The sequence below is a fragment of the Mastigoproctus giganteus genome, chromosome 1 (genome assembly GCF_048544385.1).
Source record: "Mastigoproctus giganteus isolate SK-2022 chromosome 1, ASM4854438v1, whole genome shotgun sequence".
Classification (NCBI taxonomy): domain Eukaryota; kingdom Metazoa; phylum Arthropoda; class Arachnida; order Uropygi; family Thelyphonidae; genus Mastigoproctus; species Mastigoproctus giganteus.
The window spans coordinates 126159481-126180082 of NC_143575.1; the positions used below are offsets into that span (position 1 = coordinate 126159481).

Below are 20602 nucleotides of genomic sequence, written 5' to 3' on the forward strand. Positions count from 1 at the left end.
TAAATGCCAAGCAACTAACACTAAATATTTTCTTTCCCTGACTTACCTAATCATGCATTCAAACAGTGAAATTCTAGTAGGTAGGTTTATTGTTTGTTTTCTTTTGTTTAAAGTTTGTAGTGTGGTTATAGTTTGTGTTTATCTGATTAAGTTGGTGAAGTTGTTCTTTACCTTGCCTTCAGTTGGAATGTCTAAAGTAGTAGTCTGGGAGTAAGTAGGTCTTAGTTTGGCAGAACTGAAATCTCTTCCTTTCCTTCTCCATGCATAGCTTAGTGCTAAAGTTTAATACACCACAGAGTCTAACTACCATTAAAGCTAATACCAGTAGACATCTGACCTGAAAGATATGACTGTACACACAAATGCACTGCAATGCTACTGGTGCCAAAAGCAGGGTGCCTCCATAGCCAGGTGGGCAATCCAATAAATCCACAAAAGTCTTACTAGTGTGCGAGTGACCACCCACAAGTTGCAGTTAAAATCCCCCATTATAAGACATTCTGATTTACTAGCCCACTTTATTTTTCTGTACAATTGTTCATTGTACTCATTTGAGTCATTAGGCCTATAACACACTCCTACTCTTATTTTTGCTTTCGTAGTGCTTATGTCACAACAAACTGACTCAACAGTGTACTGTTCATCTATATCAACTGGATGCACTTCTTTTGATTTTATGTTTTTCATAATTAACAACATTACACCTCCCTTCCTATCCTTTCTGTACACATTGTACTCCCCAAATTCCAGTTCTACACTCCTTATATCTGTGTGACACCACGTCTGCTATCCCAACAATATCCACCTTTGATGTCTTGGCCAACACTTCACATTCATCAAATTTATTTACTTTACTTCTAGCAGTGGTATACATTCAAGTATACATGTACCTATTCTTATTATTAGTTATCCTAACACATCCCATATACCCACCTGTTTCACAATGCTGCCATTAGTCCCTGAAACCCCCAACACCCCTCACTCCACGCCTCTGCTTATTGTAATAGAAGTAGTGCAAGAATAACCTTCATCTCTGCCTGCGGCTACTTTTAATCTTTTAGTCTGTGAATCACCCCCAAGCTAGCAGTTTTTCAAGCCACCTAACACTGCTTGACAGCATCAGCAAATATTTTTGCAGCCTTTCTATTTAAGTGTACCCCATCCCTGTAGCAGTCTCTCTGTCAACAAGCAGAGACCAGGCTGAAAAAATTTCTACCCCTTGAGCCTTGCACATTTCCTACAGGGCCGAATTGATTGACAAGGCTCTCACAATGTACTCCCTCCTATCATGTCTGGGCAGAATTGCAGACACTTTCAAATATAACCCTAATTCAACACTTTTTTGCAGCATTGACCTGTACTTGTTAAGTAAATCTGCAGATCTCCTGCTCTTAATATGTCATTGGTGCCAACATGTACAACAAAAATGAATAAAAGATGATATATGCGTTACAACGTCATCAACTTTTGCCCCTGGCAGACATACCATGGTCCTATTCCATCTATCCTTTTTACACAATATATTCCCTGTCTGTCTCCCTGACAATAGAGTCACCAACGATAACTAACTCCTGTGGGACCAGTGCATTCTGTCTTGGAGATTGCCGCTGTGTTGCCTGATGTCCAGGAGTGAGCTCTGACGTTGAGCTGGGCAGCTGTGAGAGCTTGACTTGCCCCCTCATTAATTTTTTTGAGGGCATCTACCCTACACCTTAAGCTCTCAGAGACGCCCAGTAGAACGCTGAGTTGATGCCTAATTTCTAGACATTCTCTGCACCTGGCACACGGAAAGACATCCTCCTTGGCTAGATCATATTCTGTTCGAGGGAGTTTGGCAAGCATTTCACAAGTTGCACATTTTTTTAGGCCGTGATGGGTTGGCGAATCGCCCCCCCCCTCAGTTCTCCTCCGAGTTACAGCACTCCTGCCATTTTGTGCCCGTTGCTTTTCTGCTCTAGTCTGGAGCATGATATTTATTTTAAAAACAACCCCAGGGGCTCACATCTGGTGAGTATGGGCTTGGCACACCCAGGGTCCTGAGCTGGATATCATCATTCTTCTTTTTCTTGGTGATTCCCTTTTGATTCTTGTCCTCTCTCTCTCTCTCTGGGTAATTCAGAATTTTTTTTTTTTTGTCCAGTGCAGCATAAGCCTTAGGCTTCCTTGCACCATATCCTAATAATAATAATAAAAATTAATAAGATGAATAAATTGAATTAATTAATTGTCAATACTACACTATCTAATAGAATACTAAATGCAGGGATGCGAATTATGCTATATAATTTTACGTTAGAGCTACCTAGTTACGACAGTTAAAAATTTTAATCCCCTACCTCTCTATACAAAAACAATGGCTGCAAGATTTGAACAAAACAACAGTTTTACGTATATTAAGTAGTAATCTACAAAAACTCTTATCTAAATTAAAAATTAAAATAACCAGCTTATCTAGAACTATATGGCTACTTATAAAGTTCAATATAAGATAACAATTAGGTAAATAAAATGGCAAACACTTATCGTTTTTTCAGAGCCTGTAATTCACAGCTGTAATTTTTAAAGAGAGTCAGCACCCTCTCTCTCTCTCTCTCTCTCTCTCTCTCTCTCTCTCTCTCTCCTGATCTCTCCTGATACCTGAGTATGATCATGATCAGGTAGCTGATAATCTGAATGAGTATTTTGCATCTACATTCACACATGAGGAGTTATTCAATGAGGAGAGTGCCAGATGTTTATCAAACTCTAACATTGAGCTAATTAATTTTGTAATAACCGGGAGCAAAGTGGAGGAGAAATTGTTGAAGTCAAACATAAAAAAGGCACCCGGGGTGGACAGGATCTATTCAGTTAAGGTCTAATATAGCCGAGTGGTCAGGAGCGAGAGTGCATAACATGCGTTCCTTGAGTGGACCGGGGTTCAAGCCCGTGACTACTAAATACGATAAATATTTGTATTGACGATTTATTGTAAGCTCTATTGACTTGGTTGTCGTGCCGGAGTATAAACAGAAAATTTATTTATTTAAATTAAACAAGACAGCAAAGGAAGAAAGCAAACCCTTATTCATAATTATGAGAGCTTCCTTGGACTCATGGGAAGTACTCGTGGATTGGAGGTATGCAAATGTATCACCTATTCACAAAGGGTTTCAAAAGGTGAAACAAGTAACTATAGACCTGTTAGTTTAACTTGTGTTCTGGGGAAAATACTTTAATCACTGGTTAAAGAAGCATGCAGGATCATCTATACAAGACAGCATGGGTTTGTTAAAGGGAGGTCTTGTCTGATCATTTTTATTGGATACTGTGATGTGGTCACAAAGGAACTGAATGCCAAAAATAATTTTGATATCATATACTTGGATTTCAGGAAAGCTTTTGATACTGTTGCACATGGAAGACTGCTGTACAAATTAGAGAGGTATGGCATTAAGGGTAAATTGCTACAATGGATAAAGGGATGGTTGATTAGGAAATGACAGAGAGTGGTAATCAATGGACATTGCTCTTCGTGGACAAATGTTATTAGTGGAGTTCCCAGGGCCCAACACTAATAACAGAAATGTTATTATTGTTGTTTTGTATATTTATCAGTGAAATAGATGAAAATATTTAAGGTTTAACGTCCAAGTTTGCAGATGATACAAAGGTTATCAGAGTTGTTAACGACAGTAAAGACAGTATGCTACTCCAACTGGATCTAGATAAGTTGGAAAAATGGGCTGAGAAGTGTGAGAATGTGACTGAAGTTTAACATTGACAAATGCAAAGTACTGCATATGGGCAGCAATAACTGAAGAGAAATGTACCAACTGTGTGGTATTACACTCAGGGAAGTGGAAAGTGAAAAAGACCTGAGGGTAATTATGCAATGAAGTTTGCTGAGCAGTGCACATGGGCTGCCAGGGCAGGTCATGGAGTCTTGTGAATGATATAAAGGAATTTTGCAAACAGGGGCAGGGAGGTGATAATTCCGCTATACAAGGCAGTGGTCAGGCCACACCTAGAGTACTGTGTACAGGTCTGGAGGCCTCATTTTAGGAAGGATGTAAAGTTGCTAGAATGAGCACAAAGAAGGGCAACAAGATTGGTGAGGTGAACAAAGGGGTGCTTTTACCAAGAAAGGTTTAAGATCTGGAAATTGCAACACCTGGAGAGTAGGCACCTGTGAGGTGATATGATTGAAGTGTATAAGGCCTTGAGTGGGTAGAGCAAGCTGAATGCTGATGGGATTCTTCCTCTTGCTCTGTTGAAGAACCTGAAGGGTCACAGTTTCAGATCGAGGAAAGGCAATTGTAGAATAGATGTATAGAAATTTGCCTTGAGCCAGCGGGTGGTTGATTGGTGTAACACACCCATCTTTTGTTGTGGAAGTTGATAGCCTAAATTAATTTAAGGCTGAGGTGGACAGGCATTTGGAACGAATGGAGAGGTGAAATGTGAGGGGTTTTTTTTTTTTTTTATTTCTGATGCTCCATAAGCTTGCTTTCTTGCATTGTACGCCTTTACTAATGCCATACAGCTTCACTTTGTACAACAGGCTCCATGTACAACAGTATCAAAAGCTTTCCTAAAATCAAAGTACAGTCGATTCCAGTTACTTGGGACACATCGGGACTAGTGCATTTAGGTCCAATTAAGCGGCTGCCCCAATTATCTGAAGTTTCACGTAAATAGTTAAAAATACAATGGATCCCCGCTTTACATTTGTTTCACTGTACAATCAAATCACGTTATAGCCTCTGGAATATCCACAGGCTATAAAAGTAAAGATATATTAAGTACAAATTTACCTTTTATTACCTTACCAATTAAAAAATTAAATGATACATGAAAATCGGAAGAATATAAGTGATAATCAGAATAATTAATACGTACTGTAATATGTACATACTAACCAGTTGATATTTCAGTTCACTGACATTTGTGGATGGGGGTTAAAATTTAAAACAGTAAAAAGATAAGCAATCAGTAACAAAGAACACTGCACACACAAATTGCAATTAACACGATATGCGCAAGTGAGAACTGAGTAATAAAAATAGGTAATGAAGAGAAGATTGTGAAAATTAATTTTTTTATATGATTGAAGATTCCATGGAAGTGTGAACACATTTCACCATAATAACCCACAGAATTCCAGCTGTCGGTATTATCACAAATTCAGTAAGATCAACTTTACTATCCATTTATGATAGAATGCATTAACAGAAAAGCCCAATAAACAGGTGACTGCTAATTGTTTTGTGGTTGTGACCTCCAGAAATCTGACCGAACCACGTGTACAGTCAGAGACAATCGTAGGGTAATCTCCAGTGCTGCGGTCTCCTGCCCCGATTAAACGGCATGTTGTCCCAATTAAGCGAAGTAAACTCTGGCTATTTTCTTGGTTGGGTTCTGTTCTTTAAGATTTTCCAGAAATAAATGACTGTGCCGATTAACTGTTGGCCCAAATAACTGGAATCCACTGTATATGATATCAAAATTATTTTTGAATCTCGTCAATTGAATTGAGGATCTTGGCAGAATGCAACCTTCAGAAGCCAAGACAAAAATTATTACCGTGATTAATTTGCTTAATGTGTTTTTGAGCAAATATTATTTACAGCCTATCACATTTTGTTTAATCATGTCCTTAAATGAGACATCCTTTATACTATACAAAATATTTTAATAAACAAATCCTATAACATCTCCTTGTCCAGATGCACAGAGAGGGAAAACAAGGATTACAAATTTGTGTTTCTGAAATTGTGGCATCGTGTCATATGGTGCCCCTCTAATCTGCTGCATAGAATACTTGCGATGTGTTGCATTCATTTCTTGATGACTGTCCTTTCCAGTTGATGGGTTCTGAAATGTTATGAGTATTGTACTTGAAATTAGCCAGATGTTATAGCCTTCTTAACATGCATTAACTAGAAAGATAAACTAAAAAGTATTATCAAAATTATTACTGTACTGGTTTTACTTTAAACATCAGATTTATAAAGCAAATATAGGATACTTGCTAATTTATACTTAAGCAGAATCAGGTTTGTTTTCTTTTGAGTAAGTTGTATAAAGTAGTAACAAGATAAGAATTTATTACTACCTTAATTCTCTTTTACTAAACAAGAATCTCAGAACCGTATGTAAAATTCCGTGCAATAAATACCATTTTAACAAAATTTTCCCTGTAACAGAAATATTTCTAGATCCCAGCTGACTTTATTATTAATGCTTTCTAAAGCTCTTTATTCATTTTCTAGCTAGCTTGGGACTACCTGAATAGAACAGGAATTGGAGCTCCACCACAAGTGCTTATAAATGGAATAATACTTAAGCAGAATCAGGTTTGTTTTCTTTTGAGTAAGTTGTATAAAGTAGTAACAAGATAAGAATTTATTACTACCTTAATTCTCTTTTACTAAACAAGAATCTCAGAACCGTATGTAAAATTCCGTGCAATAAATACCATTTTAACAAAATTTTCCCTGTAACAGAAATATTTCTAGATCCCAGCTGACTTTATTATTAATGCTTTCTAAAGCTCATTTGAATATAAGTTTGACCAAAAATTGAGTAAAACAAAATTTTCAAAGTTTACTTGTATCTAAATCTATGTGGGAAGCCATCGGTGGCACCTGACCCTGCTATGCCCCTAATATGTACCTAAATGTACTGGTTTTACAAGAGAAGAAAAAAGTTTCTGGAAATTATGAAGCCCAAGTTGTAAATATGGATATGGGAAGTTTTTTATTTTCCCCTTTGTTTCTAATTTTTATAGTAATTTTAAAATAAAAATGCTCAAATTGACGGCATTAACTAAACATGCCTTTTATTCATGATTTCTAGTTCTTTTGCTTATATTCAAACAAGAAGTTGCTCATTCAGCAAAAAAAATATCAGAATTAGTAATCATATTCAACTTGGTGCAAGCTGAACATACATGATTCATTTGTACTCAAGTTGAATTTCCATATTAATGATAAAAAGTTTAAGCATTAAAAAAACTGATGTATTAATATGTAAAAAATAACAGTAAGATAGATCTACTATATAATATTTCTGAATGTGTGATACTTATAAATAAAATAGGCTTTCAGTGATAGTCTGCAAACAAAATATTTTCATTTTTATAGTACACATATTTCATCATTTTATTTATTTATTTATTTATTATTGATTTTTTAAAGTTGGTATCACTACTACTACATATAAAAATGCAACAAAATTCAGCAGGATTTATTTGAACAAATAATGTTTCTTTTGAAACAGTTTTCAGGAATATTTGTAGAATGAAATTTTGACAAAATGATTTATGCATTCCTGTGAAATTTACCATAATTAATTTTGCTGTACAAGAGTTTTTTTTTTTCATGAATTGGGAACTAACTTAGACTACAAACACAACACATGAAATTCTGTAGTTGTAGCTTGTGCATTAGTATTTTGTTAAAAACATGAAATTAAATCATTATTATAATTATCTTCTGGCGTTATAACCCAGGGTGGGTCTTAGCCTTCTCGACGATGTTCCACCAATAAGCCCTCCCAAAAGTCAAGCTTCTCCAACTTCTTATTCTCATGATCTTTGTCCTCTTCTACATCCATCCATCTATTACGTCGTTGTCCTCTCGCCCTCCTCCCAGTAGGTTTCCATTTCATTATACTGTTAGTTGTTCTACTGTCATTTCTCATAATATTTCCCATCCTGGGCAGTCTCTGGCTCTTCACAAATCTGATGATGACTGCACCCTGAATAAGATGGTAAAGTTCATGTTTCTTAATTATATTATTATAATTATAGAAATATTAAATTTGTTTGTACTGTGATTAATAATATATTTTCATGTGGAAAATGATGAAACACTATTCTTTTCTAGTCCTTTATAATTTTGCAAATTTATTCATTTAATGAATTGCTATGCATGATATGTTCTCTGCATATTTCAATGTCTCTTTTTTTTTTTTTTTTTTTTTTTACTATTCTCTATATGTGTTACAATTAATATTTTGGACCAAGAGAGGGTTAAATAAGTGACAAAAGCAAAACTGTTTTGATGGAATCAAAAAAGTTGGAGATGGGCTTGAGAAGTAGCAGAGGGAATTCACTGATTCGAGAACATTTTCAGCTCTAGTTTTTTTTTTTTTTTTTTAATGGCGTATTGTGTGATGCAGGGTGTGTGGCTGCATCATGGCTCTGTCTGAGCTCAAGTAGAAAAGAGAAACTGAACATTTTTTAAAAGATAAAACATGAAATTTTAGGGAGTGAATGGAATAAAAGATTTCATCGCTACAAGAATAATTAAACTGACACAATTTGAGCAAACATCAAGATCAGAAGATAAAAATAATCCAATCAAGCAAAAGTGGAATAGAAACTAAAGGAGGTCATCTCATTTCACATTCTTTTAATTCCAAATAATGTGTGTGCGTGTGTGTGTGTGTGAGAGAGAGAGAGTGGGGGAGAGGGGCTTATCACCAATTGTGAGGGGTTGCCTAGAGCAGTGGTTCCCAACCTGTGCTCTGCGGAGCCCCTGGGAAGTGGACGCGGAGACATAACATAAAATAACGTATTTATTTTATGTTATTAAAATTACGTATATATACATACGTAATATTACGTATTTATTTATGTTATTATGTTATGTTATAATTTTATTGCATGGACATTGTACAATTGTTTAAATATCTCTTTGCTTTACATTCCCTTATTATATATATCTCCCCCCCCCCCCCGAGCAATGTGGCTTTAGTTGCTAATGCTCTTAAAAACCAAACAACAACAACAAACCCCCCCCCCCCAACACTATTCTTAAATACCATTAGCTTGAAGCTTGAAAACATAGAGTAGGCCTAAGGAGCTCCTCCATAGAAACTGATTCTAAAAAGGGCTCCGCGGGTCAAAAAGGTTGGGAATCGCTGGCCTAGAGGATCACTGACATAGAATGTGTACATTAAAGGTTTGTTAATGAGGAAAAGATGAAACGGGTTAGGGTTGGTTTCTTTTTTTTTTTTTTTGTTGTTGAAGAACAAAAAGGTTCAGCCTTAAATTTATTTAAGCTTCCAACTTCCACAATGAAAGATGGAAGTTTGTTCCAGCAATCAACCACCCGCTGGCTAAAGGCAAATCTCTTCTATAATTGTCTTTTCTCAATTTGAATTTATGCCCCCTCAAGTGTGGAATCTGAGCAAGACAAGGAATCTCATCAGCAGTGAGCTTGCTCAAACCATTCAAGACCTTATACACCTCAATCAGATCACCACACAGGTGCCTTGTCTCCACACTCTGCAATTGCAGAACTTAAGTCTTTTTTTGGTAACAGCAACCCTTTTTCCCACTCACTAATCTCGTTGCCCTTCTCTGTACTCGTTCCAGCAGCTCTATATCCTTTCTAAAATGAGGCGTCCAGACCTCTATGCAGTACTCAAGGTGTGGCCGGACCATTGCCTTGTACATGGGAATAATCGCCTCTTTATCCCTGCTAGCAAAAATTCCTATATATCATTGACAAGAACCCATGAAGAGTGCAAAAAAGCTGCTCTCTTGCAGCCTTTTTGCACTGCTCAGAAAACTTCTTCATATCTGACTACACAATTACCAGGTATTTCTCATTCTCCGCTACCCTGAGTGTAGTACTACACAGTTGATATGTTACTCTGCGGTTACGACTACCCATATGCAGCACTTTGCATTTGTCAATGTTAAACTTCAATTTCCACCTCTCAGCCTATCTGCTCAACTTTTCCAGATCCTGTTGCAGTAGCATACTGTCCTTACTTTCATTAACAACCCTACGAACCTTCGTATCATCTGCAACTTGGACATTAAGCCTGATCTTTATTAATAAATACAGAAAATAACAATAGGCCCAACATGGACTTCCAGGGGACGCCACTAATAACATTAGTCCACAAAGAGCAGTGTCTGTTGATTACCACTCTGTCTTTTCTCACTGAACCTTCACTTTATCCATAGCAGCAACTTGCCCTTAATGCCATACTGCTCCAACTTGTACAGTAGTCTTCCATGTGCAACAGTATCAAAAACTTTTCTGAACTCCAAGTATATGATATCAAAATTATTTTTTGCATCGTTCTTTTGTGGCCACATCATAGTATCCAATCAAATTGGTCAGACAAGACTTCCCCTTAACAAACCCATGCTGTGCCCGAGCTATAACTGAAGTCTTGTCTAGATGATCCTGCAGTGCTTCTTTAAAACCAGTGCCTCCATTAATTTCCCAGGAACAGAAGTTAAACTAACAGGCCTGTAATTACTCATGTCACCTTTCGATCCCCCTTTGTGAACTGATGATACATTTTCACATCTCTAGGCCGTGGGGACCTTCCCTGAGTCCAAGGATGCCCTCATAATCATGGCTAAAGGTTTGCTTGCTTCCTTTGCTGCCTCCTTTAATATAACTGGATAGATCCAATCAACCCAAGGTACCTTCCTTATGATTAACTTCAACAATTTCTTCTCCACTTTGCCCTTAATTATTACAAAATACTTTAGCTCTCTGTTACAGTTCGATAAACTACCTGCATTCTCCTCCCTTAATAACTCCTCATGTGTGAGTGTAGATACAAAATACTCATTCAGTTTGTCAGCTACCTCAGCAGGATCACCAACAATCGATATCAAGTTGAACCCAATCTGATTCATCCTCTTCCTTTCAGAGTTCACATAAGTAAAGAAGTCTATACTGTTTTTCTTTGTATCCTTTACCAAATATTTCTCGTAATCTGCCTTTGCTTGCCTCCTTTGTGACTTGATTACAGACTATCTTATATCGACCATAGGCACCTGTGTATCTTGATAATTTATTTGCGTCTCGTGCATTTTTCTTCTCTGCCACGAGTCTCATCAGTTCATCTGACGTCCATTTAGAACAAGGTTTAGACATAAACCTTGAACAGTATTTGTTAGTTGGCATGAAAAGCCCAATAGCATCCAAGATTAATTCCTTGAATGCATCCCATTTAGAATTTGCTGTTGGCAGCATCATCGGTTGGTCCCACCGTATAGAATTTAAAAACTGTTCGAGACTACACGTAGTCACCTTTACGGAAGTAAAAACTTTTCCTTTTTCACCTGATGATAATTGCGTCTTTGAGTAAATCCCACATCAGTACATTGTGATCACTGCCACCTAGTGGTTCCTTTATTTGAACATTCTTAATTCATGAATAATCACTGCTGATAAATAATCAGACCAAGAGTATTACTCCCAGTTGCCTCTCGAACATGCTGATGCTGCAGAAAACAATCATACAATAAATCCACAAAGTCTTGCTAGTCTGTGAGTGAACAACCCAAAAGTTCCAGTCTATATCTGGGAAGTTAAAATCACCCATTATAAGACAATTTGATTTACTGGCCCACTCTGTATCTCTGTATAGTTGTTCGTTGTACTAACGAGAGCCATTAGGCCTATAACACACTCCTACTCTCAGTTTTGCTCTCCCAGTGTTTATGTCACACCATACTTACTCAACACTGCACTGTCCATCCATGTCAACTGGATGTTACTTCCTTAGAATTTGTGTTTCTGTACAAATTTTACTCCCACATTCCAATTCTGTATTCCTAATATCTGTGTGACACCACTTTTCTGATATCCCAACAATATCTGCCTTTGATGTCTTGACCAGCACTTCAAATTCATCAAATTTATTTACTATACTTCTAGCATTGGTGTACATGCAAATATACATGCACCTATTCTTATTCTTAGTTACTCTAACACAGCCCATGTATTTACTTGTTCCATGGTGATTTCCAGCAGTCCTTGAAATCCCCTGCACCTAGCTTTCCAGGCAGCTGCTCATTCCAATAGAAGTATTGCAAGAATCACTTTCATCTCTGGCTGCAGCTGCTATTAATCTATTATTCTGTGAATCCCCCAAGCCAGCAGTTTTTTCACCCATCTAACACTCCCTTGATAGCATAAGCAAATATTCTTATACCGTTTCTATTTAATTGAATCCCATTCCTGTAAAAACAATCTTCCTTTTAACAGTTATAAAATGAATCAATAAAAAGGTTTAGATCTTTTTGCAGATAAGTTTGTTCTATTAATTTGACTGTTCATTATGCATCAGTAAAGTAAAAGTTGGGGAAAGGGACATGTTTGAATTGTTAAAATTTTTGTATATGAAACACACATAGAATATACCCAGCTCCTTGACATAATGTGAATTGGTGGTGTCCCTCCCATCCCTACATGCACACTACTGGGACCATTAGCATTAGTTGAGGCATATGATGCAAGAAAGCAAGCTTATACATCATTTTCAATCCACTGCAGGATAAAGGCCTCTCCAGAAACTTTCCAGTTCCTTCTGTTTTGTGCAATGGCCATCCATTTACTACCCACAAACTCATGAATTTCATCTATCCTTTCTGCAACCAATCTCCGCCGTTGTCTTCCAGGATCGAGAGAGAGAGAGAGAGAGAGAGAGAGAGAGAGATGGGTAACAGTTCTAGAGTGGGAAGGTCTAAAAGTTAACAGGAACAAGACAGAATACATGGAGTGTTTTGTCAACTGAGACAGCACTGGCAACGTACAGCTTAATAGGGTTAATAATTACAAGTAGCTCAGGTCAGTGCTAGTCACAAATGGCAGCTGTGAACCGGACATCCAGAGTCAAATAAAATCTGGATGGGCCAAGTGGCGGGAAATGTCTGATGTTCTGAAAGACGAGAAGATACCAACTAAACTGAAATCCAAAATTTATAAACAGGTGGTAAGGCGATGTATGTTATATGGCTTGGAGTGCTGGGCCGTCAGAAGAAAAGAAGAACGAGCTTTAATGTCAGCAGAAATGAGAATGCTAAGGTGGAGTTTGGGAATAACCCTGAGAGATAGAAGGCAGAGTGAAAATGTGACACAGAGATGAAAACTGCACCCACGAACTTGAAGATTAGGGAGAACAGACTTAGATGGTGGGGGTACGTCTAGCGGCACGAGTTTATCTGAGTTTATATTACCAAGCATGTGCTTAGCTGCCAAGTTCCAGGTCAAAGGAGGAGAGGCAGGCCAAAGATGACAATCGAGAGCAGAGTGCGGCCAGATATGCAGGAACTAGGGCTCACTCCTCCAGCAGACTGTGCCAACCATACTAAGTGGAAGCGTTCCATCCATGTCAACTGGGACAAACAGTACGGATAAATTAAAGGAAGTATTTATTGCTGATGCTGTGTAAACTTGCTTCCTCTTATCATTGCCCTGACCACTAATGTATATGTATATCCCTTATTCCATGCTAACTGGTCCTTTGCCAAGGCAATGCTAGTCATGTCTTGGGTCTTCTGATCCCAGGACCTCAGGATTCACTAAAAATGTCCAAGTATATGTTTGTTTTTTTTTTGATGGGGCGGAATTTTCTATTATACACTGATGGCCACAGTGTTGTAGCAGCACTGTTTGGGCACTAAAACTAATGTGTTCAGGACCACTTTTTGCCTTGGTGATTGCTTCAATTCTCCAGGGTATTGTTTCAACTTCAAATGGGTGTTACCCGAATTTAATTTTATTCCTTCTGCAGAGAAACATCCAGAGCTGGGGTAGGAGACGGCTGTCTTTTTTTGCTGCAACATAATCTGGAACTCAATCTTCAGGTGTTCAATGGAGCCAAGGGCCAGACTCTTAGCCACCAGTCCAGTTTACTCAAGCTTTCTTTTTTTATCTTTGTTAATAAACCATTTCTGTAAATATCTTACTGTATGATATGGAGTGTTGTCATGCTGAATGATCCTTTACTGTAGTAATACTTCTGTTTAGATAGTGCATGATTGCCCAGATCTCCAAGTAGATCATGGAATTCATGGTCTTGCACGCTGCCATTAGACCTTGCCACAGAACTTCATGCATGTGACAGTGTACTCCGAAATTGCCACACCCAAATATATTCAGTGGAATGAAGCATTGAGTAATGAAATTTGTCACTCCATGGCACTTTTCCAAAGCCATTTGATAACTGTGATTTTGGGTTTATTTCCAGCTATTCAACCCAAGGCTATGCAACTTGTTATGAATGATTGTGAATGGGTCTTGCTACATGATATTTTCTGCAGATGTGTGCAGTACCCTTTTATTAAGTCCCATGAGTTTGTGTAGTTGTGGAAACCTTTTACCTTCAAGGCATCTCCTATAGTCTTTGATTTTTCAATAACATCTGCCACTGTGGATTTTAAGGGTTCAGATGAGTCATATTTGTATGTAGAGAAAGGTTACCGATGTGGCATATGATTATCATCCAACATTGAAAGCTCCTCAATCAATTCTACAGACCAAGACTCGTGATTTGTGAAGCAATTTGCCTTGTTGAAAGGGCAATCTTCACAAGGGATATATGCCGAATATGGGAATAAGTGTATTTTAGGTTGGACATGTGCGGGGTAACTGGAAGTGACCACACTTAACACCTCAAATTAAAACTTGAATGTATACTCTTCACCTGGATTTCATGTTGATTTCATATCGTTTCATGATTTCATTTAGTACCATGTATCCTTTTCACACTGTTTTAGTTTTGTAAAAGAGGTTTTTGGATAGGCTGTGTATTGGAACACATTTTACTTTCATAAAGAATTGCTTTGGTTTTTTACTGCAGGAAATAAACTTCTCATAATAAATTTAATTGAATATGGTGATAATTCATATTAGAATAAAATTCCATTTAAAATTTAAAAAAAAAAAAAAAAAAAATCTTCTATAGTATTATCTTTGTTGTCATTTTCTGATATGTTCTGATCCAGACTTACTATAAAATCCCAAATCAAAACTGTTTAATATCTATCATTTCAGATTGTTAAAATGCACCCTTTGAACTATATTCTCAGATTTTTATTTTAGCTGAATGCTGAGATGTTTGAAGAGGCTATTTTAACAGAGATAATGAGACAGACCCCTTTTATTCAAAAAAGTATTTACAAGGTTTGTATATATTACTTCATTTAAATAATTTTTCCTAATTAAATTGTTTCAGTACTTAAAATAATTTATAGTTTTGTTTTCGAAATATTTTACCTTATTTTTATATTTTAATAGGGGGAACTGTCTGACTATCAAAATGTGGTGGATTTTCTGATGGAGCAGAAGAATGTAATGCCACGGTTAAATCATCGAATTTTATCTTCTAGTGGGACCTACATAGATTTAACTGGACATACCAGTAAGTGTTTTTATTGGAATTTGAATATTAAGGATGTCTACACAATTTATTTATTATTTTTTTAATACTGTGCTGCATTCCTCAGTTTTGAAGTGAATTTAAATTAGCACCCAAACTCACTTCAAAATCACCCTTTTGTCTGATGGTCATCTTTTATCCCTTTTTACAAAATTTAGTAAAATAAATCATAATATCAAAAACTAAATAAAAGCTATAAAATACCCCTACCATAAATTATCCTTCAGTTTGGGAATTTGTTTTAGTATTGGCAAATGATGAAAGAAAGCAAGGCATATACAGCACCAACCAAAAAAAAAAAAAAAAAAAAAAAAAAACATTCCATTTGCCAGTTCCATCCAATAATTTGCACAAACCTTCTTTAAATTTATTCAGACTACCCACATTGACATCAGTAGGGTGACAGTTCATTTTAACGGTTAGTTACTCTTTGAACAAACTTCTACAAATTTCTACATATCTATTTTGCAACCATCATTTTTCAGCTTAAATGTATGTTCTCTTGTGTGTATCACTGGAAAAGAGTTGAAGTGCAATCATAATTTAGTTTCTTAACCCTTTTTAAGTGAACACTTCATTCAGGTTTCCTTGCATGTCGCTAATTTCCCAGTGTACCCTTTTGTTGCCCTGACTAGAAGAGCAACAACTAAAGTTTTTGCTGTTTTTTGCATCAATTCCAACAGATCAAAATCCATCCTAGATGTGGCCTTACCATTGGCTTATACAACAGGATCACCTGTTTGTGGAAAAATCTTTGTATATCATTGGTAAAATTCTTTGTACTGTATATAATTCACTGTTCTTCAAACAGAGCAAACAGGGTGCTAGAATAGCTCATGTGGATTCTGTCAATGATATACAAGGATTGTAACTGATTGAACAGTTACCTCTAGGTCTTCATTCTTTACCTTTACCTTCAGTGTGTTATAACACTTGGTGTGTTTTTCTGAGATTACAACTGCTATCCAGATGCAGGACCGAGCATTTATGAATATTAAACTTCACTTGCTTGATATTCCAGCTCATTTGCTTAGATCATCTGAACTGTTTGCTTATTTCACCTTAAGCACTATGCCCAACTTTGTATCAACATTAAACTTGAAATACCTACATTAATATCATTAATAAGTATTAAAAATAGTAAGGAGTCCAACACAGAACTCTAGGTCCTCTACTCATCTGGCTAGTCCGTAAAGAGCAGGGGCCATTTATAAGTCCTCTTTGTCATCTACCACTAAAGCGCCCTTTTATCCATAGACAGTGCAACTTGCCATATTCCTTTAATTTATAAAACAATTTTGTAAAGCTGTTGATACCATATCACATTTACGTTTGTTGTAGTATTATTGGCTTTGCAAAATTATTTTTTACATCCAGTCAGTTCCTTTATGATGACCTCATGGTTTTTAATCATATTGTTTAAGCATGATCTCTCTCTCTTAAAAAAAAAAAATGCACACACACGTACATGTGCGCGCGCACGCACACACACACACACACACAGTGATTACCATATGGCTCTTCTCTTCTCATGATGATCTTACATTATCTTTTATAGTTTGCTGTAGTTTGCTCTTTGAATTATATTTATGAATAGGAGATACATTTGAGTCTCTCTAAGGGACTTCTGGATCTAAGAATGCTCTTATTGTTATGGCTAAATATTTTTACAGCTTCTGTTAACATAAATGGATAGATTCCATCAGCATCTTTGTTCACTTTTAGCTATAGCAAACTTCCTATAGGCCTGCCTGCCTTTGTGCTGTTATAACATCATTTAACTCCAAATTGGTAACAGATAGATCTCTGCTAATCCTATCTCCAAAACATCCTTCCTGTATGAACAAGATGCAGAATATCTATTCTATTTATCAGAAATCTATACAAGATTATCAGTTATTATGCCATTCATATCCAGTCAACCCAATGTGTTTCATCAATTTCCTTCTAGTGTTAACATAAGCAAAGCATTTCTTGCTATTTTTGTTTCACTCTTAGCCAAATTTTATGGTTATTGAGCATTTTTTAAAAAGTTAAAGAGGTGACTAGTGTGTCTGTGCCTTTTTACTGGATTTTTCATTTGTGCTACTTAACAAATTTTTCAACTTTGTTTATTTCATTCAATTTTCTTTCTCTTTTAGTATCAGCATTATTAGTTCCAAATGATGCAAGAAAGCAAGCTTATACAGCAACAGCCAAAAAAAAAAAAAAAAAAGACACTTCCCATTTCACCTATTCATTCCTTCCAATAATTTGTCTAGTTCTTCCTTGAATTTTTTTTAAGCTATCAAATTCCACAACAGAACAGATAAGTTTGTTCCAACAATAAACCACTTGCTGGCTCAAGGCAAACTTCCATGCACATCTGTCTGCAACCATCCTTCCTCAGTTTGAATTAATCAGAGAAAGAAGAAGAATCCCATCAGCATTGAGCTTGTTTAATCAATTCAAAACCGTAACAACTCAGTCAGATCACCTTGCTGCAGGTGCCTAGTCTCCAGATACTACAATTTGTAGAATTGAAGCTTTTCTTGTTAAGAGAACCCATTTGTTCCCCTCACGAATCTCATTGCCCTTCTCTGTACTTATTCCAGCAGCTCTACATCCTTCCTAAAATGTGGCCTCCAGACCTGTATGCAGTTCTCAAGATCTGGCCTAATCACTGCCTTACATGAGATAATCACCTCCTTATCCCTGCTAGCACAATTCCTGTATATCGTTGACAAAACCCCATGAGCTGTCCGATTGCACAGTTCAAGGGTTTAGTGTCAGTGTTAACTACAAAATCATTTTGCAGTTGATGTTTTTGTAAGTAACCAAAAAAAAAAGTAATTTGACATTTTCTTGGTTTACTGGAAATGTACTTACAGCCTAAGCTAACTTGTGAAGTATACTAGAGAGATACAGTTCTGTGACATGATATGCATTGTTATTTGTATGAAGTAAAACTGAAGTTATTTCAATAAATAATGAAAATGCCTCAAGATGAGTAATGTTTCTTGATACGTCTATTTGCAGTCCCGATTTGCCTGTAAAATCAAATCTTTTTGGTGTCCTTCGTATTCAGTCCATTCAATAGCGTCATTTGCTTCAGTCACTTCAATCTCAGATTCTTCGGTCTTTTCAAATTGCTCCTCCGTGTTTTCTTCTTCCATCCAGTCTTGAAGCACTTCAATATTTTCCGGTATTTCGGTATCTCCTTCATTTGAAGAAATATCCCAGTCAGGATCTTTTACCGAATCATCAGAGTCAATCTTTTTCACCTTCAGAACTACTACTAAGATTTTCAGCAATTTTTCTCAGTTCCTCTTCTTTTAGTAATTTTCTTTTAACTATTGCTTTTTATATATATATATATATATATATATATATATATATATATATATATATATATATATTTTTTTTTTTTTTTTTTTTTGTTTGTTTGTTTTTACAACACACTTGTACAAACTTGCAGAAAAACACAACACAATATGATGAATAGTACAGTACGCTAACGAACTTGTTTTCACAAAATCTCTAACAATACCGACAAACTTATTCCGACGTTTGAGAGTTTATTTTATCGTGATTAGTTTTATTGCGGTGCATGTGCAATAAACTAATCACAAACAACTTTCATGTGTATGCCGTAATAGCGTCACACGTATGTGGCCAGCATGGCATCTCAAGAAATAAAGTAACCTACTGGGCCACGTCAGCCACACATATGCGACACAAAAAAATACTCTTTTTTTTTTTTTTTTTTTTTTGATATTTTAAGCAAAAAAACTGCATAACACTGACATTTCAGTATTTATTTTAGAATTACTAATAAAATTATTTACTAAATATTTTTTGGCTCCAGGGAATTTTTTTGTTAAACTAGCTTGGCAGTCATCGTGTTAAAAGATTAATTATTTTTTTAACACAGAAGCCTTGAATGCTTATCTACCATTAAAAAAATACTCCACGAGGAGGATTCCAAGTTGGATGAATAATGAAGTTGCCAAATTACTTCAGCAGAAAAAGACAGCATGGAAAAGTTACAGAGCAATAAAAAGTACTGAAGCTTATAACAGCTACAAATTGATGTGTAATAATGCCACTGAAAAGGTGAACTGGCAAAGTGGGAGGATAAGGAATTCTTCGCATATATAAATGCCAAGAAGAGAAGGATAAACCAGATCGGACCCTTATGTAATGGGCATGTGATAGTATCAGATACCCCAGCTGAAGTTGCAGATGAACTCAACAGTTACTTTGCATGGATATTTACAGAAGAAAAATCCGTCACGTCAATGAGAAATTCTTGGAGTGAAGTTGAAAAAAATGTAATTAATGATGTTGAAATTTCACACGTTTATTTAATGAAAAAACTTCCGAGCCTACAGGCCAGTAAGGCTCCTGGGGTTGATAGCATTTACCCTATAATCTTAAGGGAGGCGGCAAGTGAGTGCATTGAACCATTGAGGCTAATTATGCGAACATCACTGGACTTGGGAGTGATTCCATTGGATTGGAAAATTGCCAGTGTATCTCCAATACATAAGGGTGGTTCTAAGTGAAGTGGAAAATTACCAACCAGTTAGTCTGACTTCAGTAGTAGGGAAAATCATGGAGACTATGATTAAGGGTGGAATTTAGGATCACTTAGATAGAAATGGAATTCTGAAGGATACTCAGCATAGTCTTGTAAAGGGAAAATCATGTTTAACTAATCTGTTTAGCGATTTAGACAGGGTCACTCAAGAGCTGGACTTGGGGAATCATTTCGACGTTGTTTATTTGGATTTCAGGAAAGCATTTGACTCACTCCCACGTGAGCAGTTACTTTATAAGCTGGAACAGGTTGGAATCATGGGAAAAATCCTGAGATGGATAGCAGGAGGCACAGGGTTGTGATAAATGGTTATTCCTCAGATTGGGTTGATGTAAGAAGTGGGGTTCCCAAAGGATCATTATTAGGACCATTATTGTTTTTGATTTTCATAAATGACATTGATGAAGGGATAGAGGGTGTTATGTCTCAATTTGCAGATGATATAAAGATTGGTAGAGTAGTTAATGATTGCTGTCAAGCTTGAGCTTCTTCGGGGAGACCTAGATAGACTTCAGAGATGGTCAGAAAAATGGCAGCTATGCTTTAATCCAGCAAAGTGTAAGGTATTGCACCTGGGGAACAGTAACCCCAAAATAACTTATACACTTGGCGGGGTTGAACTAAAGCCGGTAGTGGAGGAAAGGGACTTGGGTATTACAATATGGTCAGATATGAAGTTCTGAGTATTGTAGACTGGTTCCAAGGAGGGCCCATAGTGTCCTATCGATGATTTATTGAACAATCACTAGTAATGATAAGGACGTCATAATCCCATTACAGTAATACCCCGAAGTTGCGCGATAGGTGGGTCCGACGAAAATCGCTTAAGTC

General features: G+C 36.5%; 1 protein-coding gene across 1 annotated transcript in view; it reads left to right on the forward strand.

The window, feature by feature from the left end:
- Positions 1 to 20602, forward strand: part of Uggt (UDP-glucose-glycoprotein glucosyltransferase) — an 820111-nt gene that overhangs the window by 277071 nt on the left and 522438 nt on the right. The window contains exons 17-19 of the mRNA XM_090386735.1: positions 6255 to 6338; positions 14853 to 14933; positions 15048 to 15171. Of these exons, the coding sequence (XP_090242861.1) occupies positions 6255 to 6338; positions 14853 to 14933; positions 15048 to 15171 (289 nt within the window). The remainder of the gene's footprint in view (positions 1 to 6254; positions 6339 to 14852; positions 14934 to 15047; positions 15172 to 20602) is intronic.